Below are 15,324 nucleotides of genomic sequence, written 5' to 3' on the forward strand. Positions count from 1 at the left end.
CTTTAATCCCAGCACTCGGGAGGCAGAGGCAGGAGGATCACTGTGAGTTCGAGGCCAGCCTGAGACTACACAGTGAATTCCAGGACAGCCTGGGCTAGAGTGAGACCCTACCTCGAAAAACTTAAATAAAATAAAATAACATAAAATGTCTATTTTCTAACTCAGTTGAACATATAACAACAGGATAGATGAGGAATAACAAAGTCATCATTACGTAATTCCCAAACTCTCCCCAACTCCAGCAGTACTCACGTGATTGACGGGTCTACTTGTTTGTATGCATGGGCAGCGCAAGATCCGCAGTATGTGTACCCCGCATGGCTACAAAACAAAAACAATTTAATTATCAGGCTCAAAATCAGGATGTTCAGAGGGAAAAGCCTTTCTTATCTATGTAGAAAAACAAATTTGAAGATACTCAATTTGGGCTTAAAGTGGTTAATATATGGGTTTTGGATATTCCTCTGTAATATAAATTAGCAGAGTATTATTAAAGAACAATAAAATCCAAAGGGAAGCTAAATCAGACCAAATCAAATATCCCACAACAGGGGCTGGAGAGATGGCTTAGTGGTTAAGGTGTTTGCCTGCAAAGCCTAAGGACCCAGGTTCGATTCTCCAGGTCCCTCATAAGCTAGATGCAGATGGTGGCACATGTGTCTGGAGGCCCTGGCATGCCCCTTCTCTCTCTCCCTCTCTAGCTCTCTCTCTCTCTCTCTCTCTCTCTCTCTAATAAATAAATAAACAAAATGTCTTTAAATAAATATATATGTATGTATGTATGTATGTATTTATTTATTTATATGTCCCACAATAACCTACTTCCTGTCTTTGGCGGTGAAGCAATTGACTTAGCTTCTATGGATTCTGCCTCTCTCTCTCCACACTCTTTCTTTTCATCCTCTGGTTTGTGCATTCAGTTAATTCTCTTACCACCTAGAAAACGACTTTGTTCCCTCTTTTGTTCTTAACTAATTCCAGCTACATGAGTCTAGAATGCTTGATTATCATGTACCCAATGGCATATACATATTCCATAATATATATGTACATATGTGAACGTGGATATACATATTCATGTATACATATTCATATGAATAAATGTTTTAATAATTGGTTACAGGGAAAATGTATGCATATACATATGTACACAGACAAAAAGCTTTACTGAGAAAAAGGTTAAGTAGTCAATGACTGATTTCTGTGACAATTTTTGCTGAACTCTAGTTATAACTGCAACAATGTTCACAATGCCCAAGTTACGGACTCAACTTAGGTGTCCATAAACCTATGTAATATTGATAACAACCAGATTTTTTCAAATCATAAAAAAACCCTAAGAATCTGGATGCCACTCACATTGTGTCATATTATACTTAAACTATTCTTTTTTATTTATTTATTTATTTTTAATTTTTTGGTTTTTCGAGGTAGGGTCTCTATCTAGCCCAGGCTGACCTGGAATTCACTATGTAGTCTCAGGGTGGCCTCGAACTCACGGCGATCCTCCTACCTCTGCCTCCAGAGTGCTGGGATTAAAGGCATGCGCCACCACGCCCAGCTAAAATATTCTTTTCTTAATATATTCTAAGTTAAAAATTATTTGGGGCTATACTAATGAACCTCAGTAGTACAGCACCCACCCAACATGAACAAATCCCAAACTTGATTCTTAGCACAGGAAAAGGAGTTGTTTTTGTTTTTAAGTTAGAGAGACTTTATTATAGGAATTATAGAACTTAAAACACCTAAGAGAAGGAAAGAGGAAGGAATACCTGAGCTCCTGCCTATTACAAGGCAAAAGTGGGGTTCTCAGTCATGGGAAAGCACAAAAAAAAGCTGTCTTTAAATCTGTAGTAAAGTATATATTCTTAATGTTTAAAATAGAATTTATCCATTAAAGCAATTACTTTTAAAATCACAGTTAATGTAAATAATCCTCTGCTTCAAAGTTCAATATTACTGCCAAAAATACCTTTGAAATTACTACATTTGAGAAAATAAAAAAAAATTATTTACATTTAAATGAAAACGACAATAACTGTGAATACTACTGGATATAGTTTCTTCAGTGCAATATAGCATTTGGTTTTTAACTTTTAGTCCAACCTATAGCTGGTTTTATTAAGAATAAGCATATGAAAGAGCCTGACTGAAGGCCGTGAAAACTTACGGTGCGATAATGGCTCTAGCAGGTCTTTTTGTAGACTGTACTTGTGAAAGCCAACCTTCTAACTGTGCATTTAGCTGTGGTCCTATAAAAAGACAAAGAGCAAAACTGGAGTCAGCAAAGCAAGGTATTACAGATCACCATACATGGTACAAAGCACTCCTTGAAACCTATGTAGCATAAAAATAGCTTAATGCGCCGTGATGGTGGTGCACGCCTTTAATCCCAGCACTCGGGAGGCAGAGGTAGGAGGATCACCATGAGTTCGAGGCCACCCTGAGACTACAGAGTGAATTCCAGGTCAGCCTGAGCTAAAGTGAGAGCCTACCTCAAAGAACCAAAAGAAAGATAGCTTAATGGCCTTCAGTTTTAGCACTTGAGAGGCTAAGGGAGGAGGATCGCTGTAAGTTCAAGGCCAGTCTTAAAGTACATAATGAATTCCAGGTCAGCCTGAGCTAGACAGAGTAAGACCCTACCTCGAAAAAACCGATAAATAAATTAAAAGCTGAATGGACAGAGGAATCATGAGTTTGGATGTTACTGTTTGAACTTACTAAGGCATAGGTAGAACTCTACCCAAATAAGGCTGAGTATTAAGCAAAATTTGTTTTTATTCATTTACTTCTATAATTGTCTTGATTCCAGAGCAACAATAACACATAAGGTGCTATTTAAAGAAAATAAAACAGAGCCGGGCGTGGTGGTGCACGCCTTTAATCCCAGCACTCGGGAGGCAGAGGTAGGAGGATCGCCAAGAGTTCAAGGCCATCCTGAGACTACATAGTGAATTCCAGGTCAGCCTGAGCCAGAGTGAGACCCTACCTCAAAAAAAAAAGAAAAAAGAAAAAAGAAAATAAAACAGAAAGCAAAAGCCTATAGAAAAAGAAGCTAAGTGGGGCATGGCGGCGCACCTTTAATCCCAGCACTTGGGAGGCAGGGGTAGGAGGATCACCAAGAGTTCGAGCTAGCCTGAGACTACGTGATGAGTTCCAGGTCAGCCTGGGCTAGAGCGAGACTCTACCCCGAAAAACCAAAAAGGAAAGAAAAAAAAGAAAGAAAGAAAGAGAAGCTAAGTAAAAGCTTTCTAGCAAAAACCTGCCTTTCCAGCCGGGCGTGGTGGTGCACGCCTTTAATCCCAGCACTCGGGAGGCAGAGGTAGGAGGATCTCCGAGAGTTCGAGGCCACCCTGAGACTACATAGTGAATTCCAGGTCAGCCTGAGCCAGAGTGAGACCCTACCTCAGAAAACCAAAAAAAAAAAAACCCTGCCTTTCCTTCATCCATGGCGGTAACAACCCACCCTGCTGCTCCTGTCTTCCACTCGCTCCAGCCTCTACCCCTGACCAGATAACTAAACCTCATCACCTCACAACTCACAATTTCAACTAACTCGATCCTTTCACTTCCTTTTTCAGCTCACTCCCAGAAATCCGTGGGCTCCAACGGAGCTAACTCTTTTCCACTGTCCTTCATCCTCTGTTTCCTTCTTGTCTAGCCTGAAACACAGTAACTACAGCCATTCCTTTGTCTGTGGCTGGCTGTTCTGTTCCTCCTCTCTTCAGTCAGAACCCGGCTTAAAGCCAACTTTCCACTTCACACTTAACCATCGGAACAGCTGAATGAAACTCAAGAAATATGGAACCATCTACACAGGTTGACAAAGTTTTTATCTGGCTGCTTGAGAGGGAGGGTGGGTGTGTCGGGGTCCACTGCCGCTGCAAACCATCTCCAGATGCATGTGCCACCTGTGCTTTATGTAAGTACTGAGAACCAAACCTGGACCAGCAAGCAGGCTTTGCATGCAAGTACCTTCAACCAAAGAGCCATCTTTCCAGCCCTAAACTTATAACCAAAAATCTCAGTAGACCTCTGGCAATGCAGAGACAGCATATATCATTACATAAGGGAGCCAGACAGAGCGGCGCGCGCCTTTAATCCTTGCATGGGGAGGCAGAAATAGGAGGATCACTGTGAGTTTGGGTCTAGCCTGAAACTACAAAGTGAGTTCAGCCTGGGATAGAGTAAGACCCTGACTCAAAAACACCAATAATAGTAATAATAATAGTAATAGAATCTGGTCTGTCATCTTTCACCTTCTCTCCCTCCCAGCACTGACTGACACAGGGAAGCAGACCACCACCCCGTTTGCACGGAAATTCTCCAGGGTTCTGGGAAGGCTCTAGTCCTAACAAACCTGCATGTCACTCAATCTATTCAGAACAGAAGTACTTATCCTTCTTCCACTCATTCTGTCTCCCCTTTAATAAGTGTCCTTATTCCTACCAAAGGCCACAAAAGCCACACTAAGTCCTACTATGTCTGAAAGACTCAAAAAGTCTGCTCACACAACTGTGGCTGATCTCTTGCATTTTGTATCCAACCTGAACCACTGAAATTCAAATATTGAATACTACCACTGATCAATTTCCCTTCAATTACCACCACCAGCTTCTTGCTCCCTGTTGCAGCAAATATATGTGAAAAGATATCCTTACTCCCTTTCCCCTTTCCATCCATTCTGTTCAAACTTTTGAAGAGAAAGGTCTCAGGCTTGCTCAAACTACCAGGCTCAAACAGTCTTCCTACCTTAGGCTCCAAGTAACTAGGACTCCAGGGAAAACATACCAACACACCCAGTTTTCTATACAAATTTTTTAAATCATTAAATACTTAAACATTATAGAAGAATCTAGATGATAACAGGTATCCAGTAAATCTACCTATTCTCTCTACTGTTCACAGATATTTTGACTTTTTGCTACACTGCATTATTCATAGAGCACATGAGCTTGTGTTAAGAGTCTTCATGGGAGCCAGGAGTGGTGGCACACACCTTTAATCCCAGCACTTGGGAGGCAGAGATAGGAGGATCACCTTGAGTTTGAGGCTACCCTGAGACTACATAGTGAATTTCAGGTCAGCCTGGGCTAGAGTGAAATCCTACCTTTAAAAAAAAAAAAAAAACTGTAATCTGGGCTGGAGAGATGCTTAGCATTTAAGGGACTTGCCCGTGAAGCTTAAGGACCAAGGTTCCATTACCCAGTACCCATGTAAGGCAGATGTATGTGTCTGTAGTTTATTTGCAGTAGCTAGAAGCCCTGGTGTGCATATTCTGTCTATATATCTGCCCCTCCCTTCTTCTCTCCCTCCCTCCCCCCCCTCTAATAAATAATAAAATAAAGCCTGTAATCTGGGGCTAGAGAGATGGCCCAATTCTTAAAGTGCTTGCCTGCAAAGTCTAATGACACGGATTCAGTTCCCCAGTACCCATGTAAAACCAGATGAACAGAGTGGCACCAGCCTTTGTAGTTTGTTTGCAACAGCTAGAAGCCTTGGTACACCCATTTGCTCCCTCCCTTCTTCCTTCTCTTTCCTTGTAAATAAATAAAATTTAAACAAACAAAAAAAAAAAACCTGTAATATGAAAATGGGTTCAGCCCTGACCACTGTAATATTCCATTTGTGTTCTGCATACCGACCCCAATTCACTGTTGAACAAAGTTCCGAACCCTGCCAATGTCAGGAAATCAATAATTTTATTTAAAATAAGCATTGTCAGGCTGGAGAGATGGTTTAGCGGTTAAGTGCTTACCTGAGAAGACTAAGGACCCCGATTCGAGGCTCGATTCTCCAGGACCATGTTAGCCAGATGCACAAGGGGGCCCATGCATCTGGAGTTTGTTTGCAATGGCTGGAAGCCCTGGTGAGCCCATTCTCTCTCTCTCTCTCTCTCTCTCTCTCTGTCTCTTTCTCTCTCTGTCACTCTCAAATAAATAAATAAAAATGAACAAAAAAAAATACTACTTGCTTTAAAAAAAATAAGCATTTTTCAAGATCGAAATAGTGATAACTGGGGCCCAGGACCTGGCTCAGCATTTAAAGGCAATTGTTTGCAAAGCCTTATGGCCCAGATTCAATTCTCAGCACCCACGTAACAGGAGAACAAGTGACACGGGCATCTGTGACCTCAACGCACTTATAATGGGAGGTGACACCAAGAGACTGGAGACCCTGAGGAGCTCAGTTCTCACCTGCAAACTGGCAGCTTGTTTGCAGCACCAAGAATCCTGTCTCAAAGGAGAAGCAAGGTACCTCAGCTGTCCTCAGATCTGCATGATGAGTGCCGTGGCACAAATGCCCATACACACAAATAAATGAATATACTTATACACATACATTATATATAACGTATATATATGCATCATACATACTGTGCGTGTTTGTATGTGTGTGTGTGTGTGTGTGTGCATAATGTATATATACACATCCACACGCACGCACATGGAGAAGGGGCGGGTAGGGTTTCACTCTAGCCCAGGCTGACCTGGAATTCACTATGGAGTCTCAGGGTGGCCTTGAACTCACTGCGATCCTCCTACCTCTGCCTCCCGAGTGCTGGGGTTAGAGGCGTGCATCACTATGGCTGGCTACGCCAGGAGCTTCTAGCCAGCTCTCCACATGATTCTAACACACACTACGACGTGGACAGCACTGCCAGAAAGAAGCTTGTTCGCACACGCTACAGTGAGCACAGCTAGGCCATGTCAGTCGCTGCAGCAGTGGCGTCACGTGGCTGGGGTGGACATCCACACCAGGCACAGTTGAGAGGAGGGAAGGGGTTATTGCGAGCTCACAGACCCAAGGGGAGGAGAGGTCCGCCAATGACAGAAGCTTGCCTGCATGCACCCAAGCAGACAGAAACAACCGAACCACCCAGCAAAAACCAAAAACAGCAGGCCTAAAACCAGCAGCAACAGCAGGAATCAAGGCAGAGTTCAGACATGTCTGCATACTTTTTGGCTGGAATTCAGATCCTCCTGCAACACACCTTAGGGCTGGACCCCAGGATCCGCCCCCCTGACACCTCCTCCAGCCAGGCGACTGGAGACCCAAGCTCAAGCTTTAACCAAACACCTGAGCCACAGGGTCCATCGCGGAAGAGGTGGCAGAAAGAATGTAAGAGTCAAAGGAAGGGTAGGACTCCTTACAACGTGCTCCTCCAGACACAAAATGGCCTGGATATCCATGACCTCACAGTACCTGACACTACCTACACAAGACCACCATAATAGGAGGAAAAGATCATGACATCAAGATAAAAGAGAGACTGATTGAGAGAGGGAGGAGATATAATGGAGAGTGGAGTTTCAAAGGGGAAAGTGGGGGGAGGAAGGGTATTACTATGGAACATTTTTATAATCATGGAAGTTCTTAATAAATTAATTAATTAAAAAAAAACAACACCTGAGCCAGACGTGGTGGTGCATGCCTTTAACCCCAGCACTGGGCTAGAGGAGAGGCCTGAGTCTTGGGGAATATACATTCAAATTTCCACATTCATAAATCACATAATTTCCAAAAGTTAATGAGCAAACAAATTTTATCTCTAAATTACTTTGAAGTCATAAAAGACCAATACTATTCTCAAAACTTTCACTCTAATAGACCTTTACTTCTAGCAAAAAACCAAGAAGACAGAGGAAAATATACTGAGATTCTTAGAAACTAGTGGATACTCAAACTCAATGTGTTTTAAATCTTCTAGTTGGGGATGGGGAGATGGCTCTATGGTTAAAGGTGCTTGCCTCAAAGCTTGCCGGCCCAGGTTCAGTTCCCTTGCACCCATGTAAAGCTATAAACACTATATACAGTATACATATGATGTTCACTGACAGGGGGCCAGAGACCCTGCACGCCCATTCTCTCTGTCTCAAATAAGTAAGAATTTTTTAAAGAAATTATTTTCTTCTGAGTCTTATCAGCATTCCTATTTATTTAATTATTTATTTATGAGTGAAAAAGAGAGGATGGGCACGCCAGGGCCTCCAGCCACTGTAAACGAACTCCAGATGCATGTGCCACCATGTACATCTGGTTTCACATGGGTACTAGGGAAATCAAACCTAGGTCCTTAGGCTTCGCAGATGAGTACCTTAACCACTGAGCCATCTCTCCAGCCCAGCATTCCTTTCTTTTTTTATAGGTTATAGTCACCTAGTTGGTGCCGGTAAATCTAGATGATAAAAAAAAAAAGATGATAAAGAAAAAAGATGATAAAAAAAATGATAAAGAAGTCTACGTTATTGGAGAGAGCCAGGATTACAACACTTCCACAGAAGTCACAGAGACAAAGGTGGTAAAGACAACAGAATGGCTAAGAGGCAGGTGGATTCGGATTTGTGAAGTAAGTAAGCACACGTGTTCATGGTGGAGCTGTAGCTGGGTGGGTGACACGTGCTTCAATCCCAGCACCGAAGCAGGAGTACTGTGAACGCCAGGCCAGTGTGGAACACAGAGACCCAATTTCAATAAGAAAAGAAAGGAAGGGAAGAGGGTTAAGGATAAGAAAAGAACAGAGGGAGGAGTAAAGAGAGGAGAAGGAAGGAAGAAGGAAGAAGGGAAGGAGGGAGGAACTAGACCAGCCAGACAGTGAGCTATAGGTCAAGAGAGATCTCACCTCAGTAAACAAAAAGGGAAGCAACTGAGAAAAGACCCAGAGTCAACCTGTGGCCTCCACACACCTGTGTTCCCTCATGAACATGTACCTGCACACAAACCCACAAAAAGAACTTGGCAAAGGGGAAGGCTACAGACCACCTACACTCCCCCCAGATTCCTCCACAGACAACTAAGACTGAGCAGAGGTACAGACACAGAGAGGCACACAGAATGTCTAAAGATGACCTACGGCTCATTAGAATACTGAAACTGACATATTCATAAAACATGCTTCACATGAACTTGAATGTATAACCACACATAACAGAGCACGCACATAAAAACCCGCACAAGAGAGGGGTTGGAGAGATGGCTCAGCAGTAAAGGCACTTGCTTGCAAAACCTGACAACCTGGGTTTAATTCCCCAGTACCCATGTAAAGCAGATGCCCAAAGTGAACATGCAGTTCATGTGCAGCAGCTGGAGACCTTGGTGCACCCATACTCACTCTCTCTCTCTCTGTGCCTTTCTCTCTCAAATAGTTTAAAACACACACACACACACACACACACACACACGCAGCCATGCATCTAAGGCAAAAGGTCCACACTAATGCAGTGCCCACATAAGCCAGATACACGAGGTAGTGCATGTGTCTGGAGCTCGTTTGCAGTGGTGAGAGGCCTTGGTACAGCCATTCTCTCTGTCTGTCTGCCTCTTTCTCTCTCTCCCCACTCTCATATTTTTTTTAAAGAGTGCAATTAAAAATACTTGCATTTGATTTTGGTAGCACAGCTTTCATCTATGGACATCAAAGCAACTTTTAAGCATCTATTAATTATGGCCTTTCTACACTACCCCATTGCCTGTAGCAAAGTGGAGGCATGAACATAATCATGTTATACATGATGACACAGAGATTCGTTGTAAATACTTGTGAGAGCCAACAAGTAAGCTACATTTGGAATATAAGAGCAAATATTATTTTGAACAAACTACTGAGATAGAAAAGAGAGGGCCACCTCACCTGGGGTGCTGCACAGGTGCCAAGCATTACCAAAATCACTACTGCTGTTAATGCAAACGTCTTTAGTTTATATTATGAACAGCCCTTTGATGTTCATTTTCCTGCCAATAAGCAAGGACAGTGGTTGGGGATAGACAACTTGACTCTGTAATTAGCATCAAGAAGACAGTCCATCAACCAGCCAGAGCACCCTTATGCCAACATCAGCCCTCCAGAGAAAGTGTGAGACAACGATGCGAAGATCTCAGCTGATGGCCCTGGCTCCTGAAGGCATTTCCTTCTGCTACCAGAATCCTTTATGAGCTGCGCACGGTGGTGCAGGATTTTCATCCCAGCACCTGGGAGCCAGAAGTAGGAGGATCAAAGTGAGTTTGAGGTCACCCAGAGACTACATAATGAATTCTGGATCAGCCTGGGCTAGAGCAAAACCCTACCTTGGGAGGGGGGAACACCTTGATGAAATCTAGATGACCCTGAAAGAGCCCCCACTGTCACCAGATGGGCACAGTTCCCTGGTGGAGGGACTAGTGATACAGTGACAGGCGCTAGAAGCAAGACTATGAGCGTCCAAACCCAAGCCTCAATGACTGTGATGGGTGCCAAGAGGCAGGCTGCCCTGTAATTAGCCCAAACAAGTAGCTGGGTGGGTCTAAAAATTAATGGCTGACATTGCTCCAACCCCCCCTCCTTGGTTAATATAAAATACTGCTCAGGCTTGCTCAGTAAGTTGGCCGTCACCTGCGCGTCTCCCCACAAGTGCTGCAGCATTAGGCACAACGAGAGGCTCCTCGCAAGTGGTCTTTCCTTGTCTGTTTATAGTAATGGGCGGGGCAGAGCTAACATTAAAAAGCAGCAGAGATAGCAAGATGGCCTTGGCAGTGACTGCTGAGCTGTGAAAGCAGCAGGGCAGCCGGCTGCTGGATACCTGAGGCAGCAGCCCGCCTGCGTGGAGGCGGACCTGGCTACAGAGTGGCCAGCTCCCCAACAGTGTGACTTATGTGCAGCACCCACAGCATCTTGGCAGTGAGCACTGAATTGTGGAAGGGAATCTGCTGCCTGGCAGCAACGGAACAGTTCAAGTTACTATGGTAGGAAGAAGGGAAGTGAAAACAGGAAGGAGATGAGAGGGAGTGTGGTGCTTTGATTCAGGTGTCCCCCATAAACTTAGGTGTTCGGAATGCTAGGTTCCCAGCTGATGGAGATTTGGGAATTAACACCTCCTGGAGGCAGTTTACTGTTGGGGGTGGGCTTATGGGTGTTACAGCCAGTGTCCCCTTGCCAGCGTTTGGCACGTTCTCCTGTTGCTATTGCCCACCTTATGTTGGCCAGGGGGTGATGTCCACCCCTGTTCATGCCATCATTTTCCCCTACCATCATTTTTCCCTGCCATCATGGAGCTTCCCCCCAAGTCTAGAAGCCAAAATAAACCCTTTTTTCCCCAAAAGCTGCTCCTGGTTGGATGATTTCTGCCAGCAATGTGAACCTGACTGCAACAGGGAGAAAGAGGCAGGGGTAGTGGCACACTACACCCAGTACTCGGGAGGCAGAGGTAGGAGAATTGCCATGAGTTCAAGGCCACCCTGAGATGGCACAGTGAATTCCAGGTCAGCCTGGGCTAAGAATGAAACCCTATCTCAAACAAGAAAAAAAGGGGGGGCGGAGAGATGGCTTAGCGGTGAAGCGCTTGCCTGTGAAGCCTAAGGACCCCTGTTCGAGGCTCCATTCCCCAGAACCCATGTTAGCCAGATGCACAAAAGGGCACATTAGTCTGGAGTTCATTTGCAGCAGCTGGAGGCCCTGGCGCACCCATTCTCTCTCTATCTTTCTCTCTCTCTGTCACTCTCAAATAAATAAATTAAAATTAAAATATAAACAAAAAAAAAGGAGGGGGAGGAAAGAAGAACAGCGGGAGAGAGAGTAAGTGATGTCAAGAGAAAGGGGAGTATGGCATGATGGCTCACATCATCAACCCCAGCACTCAAAACACTAAGGTAGGAGGACTATCATGAGTTCAATGCCACCCTGGGCTAGAACAAAACCTTACCTCAAAAAACCAAAAAACGAAAATAAATAATAATAATAATAACAACAATAGCTGGGCGTAATGGTGCATGCCATTAATCCTAGTACTTGGGAGGCAGAGGTAGGAGAATTACTGTAAGTTCAAGGTTACCCTGAGACTACATAGTGAATTGCAGGTTAGCCTGGGCTAGAGTAAGACCCTACCTCGAAAAACCAAAAATAGTAACAACAACAACAACAATGGATAAGCGGAGCTAGAAGGATGGCTTATTAGTTAAGGCATTTGCCTGTAAAGCCAAAGGTCCCAGGTTCAATTCCCCAGGACCCACATAAGCCAGATGCACAAGGAGGCACATATATCTGGAGTTTGTTTGTAGTGGCTGAAGGCCCTGCCGTGCCCATTGGCACTCACTCTCTCTCATCTGCCTCTTTCCCTCTCCTCTCACAAATAAAAAAAAATATTTTTTTAAGATTTTATTTATGTATTAGAGACAGAGAGAAGGAGACAGAGTCTGTGAGAATGGGTGCACCAGGGCCTCTAGCCACTGCAAATGGAAATGAACTCCAGACGCATGGGCCACCATGTACATCTGTCTTATGTGGGACCTGGAGAATCGAACCAGGGTCCTTAGGCTTTGCAGGCATGTGCACTAAGCCATCTCTACAGCCCCTAAAAAAATAATCAAAGAGGATATAAATAAATCATATGGAAACCTACCTTTTTGGACAATGGAACACTCAGAAGCCATGGATCACTACTAGAAAATTTTCAGTGCCAGGGATGGGATACCTTCCAGTAAGTTGTTGGCCAGGGAAGTCCCTGATACCCCCCCAAAAAAAAAACATTACAGGCCATTGCCGAGGCCCTTGGTTTCCCACCAGGAATAGATGGTAAGACCCTATTGCTGAAGACTCCACATACTTGGGCTGCAAGGCCACTGAGAAATCCTACTGGAGCTGAGCTGAAAACCTCCTCAGTGTAGAGCAGCTGACAGAAAGCTGGAAAAAGCCATGCTGCATACAGTTCAATGGGAGAGAGAGAAATCACCAGTGAAGATACTCAACAGTGGACACTGCAAGCCTTAAATTTGGCCAGCAATGCCAAATGAGCCAAGGTGTGCAATGGTGGCATGTATGTTATGGGGGAAACCAACTGCCCTCTAATTGGACTGGAGGCCTGCTCCATGGGAGGGAATACATCCCTGATACCCAAAACCTAAAACAGGGGTAGTCATGAGCCCTAGGGGTGTAACATCTGCTGCTGTCTGGCTAAATGCATATACTATGCTCACCAAACTGCCCAGTAAGCACCTCTCTTAATGTTCATACTCATATATTAATGCTACTCTCACTTTTGGTTAGAGAAGCATCTCTTTTCAGATGGTAATGACCTTGGGATGACTCAGAAGACACCATGGTGCTGATAAGTGACAGAGGAGTGTTCAGCACTGAAATATATCTTTATCACATCTTCCAAGACTCAGGGTCCATTGTGGAAGAGGTGGCAGAAAGAATGTAAGAGCCAAAGGAAGGGTAGGACTCCTTAAAATGTGCTCCCCCCCAGACACAAAATGGCCTGGATATCCATGACCTAGCAGTGCCTGACACTACCTACCCAAGACCATCATGAGGAGGAAAAGATCATGACATCAAAATAAAAGAAAGACTGATTGAGAGGGAGAGGGTTTATGATGGAGAGTAGAGTTTCAAAGGGTAAAAGTGGGCAAGGAGGAAATTACTAAGGGATATTGTTTACAATTATGGAAGTTGTCAATTAAAAAATTAAAATTAAAATATATGCACACACACACACACACACACACACATATTGTAAAAGGGTTGGGCGTGATGGTGCACACCTTTAATCCCAGTACTTTAGGAGGCAGAAGTGGAAGGATTGCCCTAAGTTCCAGGCCACCCTGCGACTCCATAGTGAATTCCAGGTCAGCCTGAGCTAGAGTGAGACCCTACCTCGAAAAACCAAAAAAAAAAAGTAAAATCTCAATTTTAACTTTAGTAACTGTCATGCAGAAAAGATCAGAAAAGGAGCAAATATTGAAAAGAAGAAATCAAATCCAACAAAGAATGCCATTTTCAGCTTATTTAGGTGTATCTGATGTTGAACTCAAAAGACTGCCAACAACATGGCAGGAAGAAACTGCAAAGAAAGGGTGAGCTAGACTAGATAAGCAGAGGAGAAAAGAGGCAGACTGCGAGGTGACTAAGGCTGAAGCAACCACGGAGCCAAGGCTGCAGGAACCCACACGGCCTGGGCTGGCCATTAGGTGTCCTTTGTCTCGCCACAGTGATATTCCTGTGTCATCAGCAAAAATGCTAACGATGACAGGGAATCCCACAGAAAGATAGAAAATGTGTTTGCATGCCAAGCCTAATGACCTGAGTCCAGTTCCCCAGTACCCATGTAAACCAAATGCACAAAATGGCACATGCATCTGGAGTTCATTTGCAGTGGCTAGTGGCCCTGGTGTGCCAATACACAATCACTGTATCTCTCTCTCCCCCCACCTTGCAAATAAATATTCTATTTACTTATTTTTTATTAATTTGAGAGAGAAAGAAGCACATAAGCATCTGGCTTGCGTGGGTCCTGGGGAATCAAACCTGGGGATCCTTTGGCTTTGCAAGCAAGTGCCTTAACCTCCAAGCCATCTCTCCAGCCTATAATATTTATTTATTTATCTATTTATTTATTTGAGAGGGGGCAGAGAGAGAATAAAATATTTTTAAAAAGAAAAATAGAAAAGGGAATAAACCCTATTGTTAGGAAGATTCCTTACCCATTCCTGGATATTCAACATCTCCCATTCCTTCTCATGAACGCATGCATAATTATCCCCTCCACCAAAGGCGGCCCCCATAATGAAGTATGCCAAATCCCCAGGCCAAGCTGTCTTGAGAAGCCCATACTACCTCTGGTGTGCACACTACTGTCACTGTTGAGAGCTGTACCTCTCTCGACGCCCACACTCGAATTCTGAGTTTTCTGGGTGGGTTTGTTTTGTTTTTTCTTCGAGGTAGGGTCTCACTCTAGCTCAGGCTGACCTGGAATTCACTCTGTATTCTCAGGGTGGCCTAGAACTCAATCCTCCTACCTCTGCCTCCCAAGTGCTGAGAATAAAGGTGTGCGCCACCACAACCAGCCAAATTCTGAGGGTTTTTTTTTTTTGGGAGGGGGAGATCAAGGTAGAGTCTCACTCTAGCCCAGGTTGACTTGAAATTCACAATTCTTGGGCTGGCCTCAAAAGCACAGCAATCCTCCTTCCTCTGCCTACCTAGTGTTGGGATTAGAAGTGGGCAACTCCACGCCCAGCTACTATAAGCTCCTTGTGGTGGTTCGAATGCCAAATGCCCCCAATGGCCTCACATGTCTATGCTGTAACCAGCCCTCATGCCTGACCCCCAGCTAACGGAGCCTTCCTGCAGGAGGTGTATCACGGGGGCAGGCCTGCAGTTCCAACCAGACCCCTGGCCAGTGCCCGCTCAGCCGATGCCTGCTACTTCTTCCCTTCTGTTCTCAGAGCTTCCTGCTCTCGCCAGACTTTCTCCGCCAGGACGAAACTCCCTCTCATGCTGTGAAGCTGAAATAAATTGCTTCTGGTCAGATGTTTTGTCCTAGCAACAAGAAGGTAACAGCTTTATTCATGTGA

General features: G+C 44.4%; 1 protein-coding gene across 3 annotated transcripts in view; it reads right to left on the reverse strand.

Annotated features, from left to right (window-relative positions):
* Memo1 (mediator of cell motility 1) overlaps positions 1–15,324 on the reverse strand; it is a 108,798-nt gene that overhangs the window by 64,004 nt on the left and 29,470 nt on the right. For all 3 annotated transcript variants that reach the window (XM_045151362.1, XM_045151363.1, XM_045151364.1), the window contains exons 3-4: positions 2,174–2,255; positions 253–321 (exon numbers count right to left, since the gene is read on the reverse strand). In XM_045151362.1, the coding sequence (XP_045007297.1) occupies positions 253–321; positions 2,174–2,255 (151 nt within the window). The remainder of the gene's footprint in view (positions 1–252; positions 322–2,173; positions 2,256–15,324) is intronic.

This window comes from Jaculus jaculus, chromosome 5, assembly GCF_020740685.1.
Source record: "Jaculus jaculus isolate mJacJac1 chromosome 5, mJacJac1.mat.Y.cur, whole genome shotgun sequence".
In the NCBI taxonomy this organism is placed as follows: Eukaryota; Metazoa; Chordata; class Mammalia; order Rodentia; family Dipodidae; genus Jaculus; species Jaculus jaculus.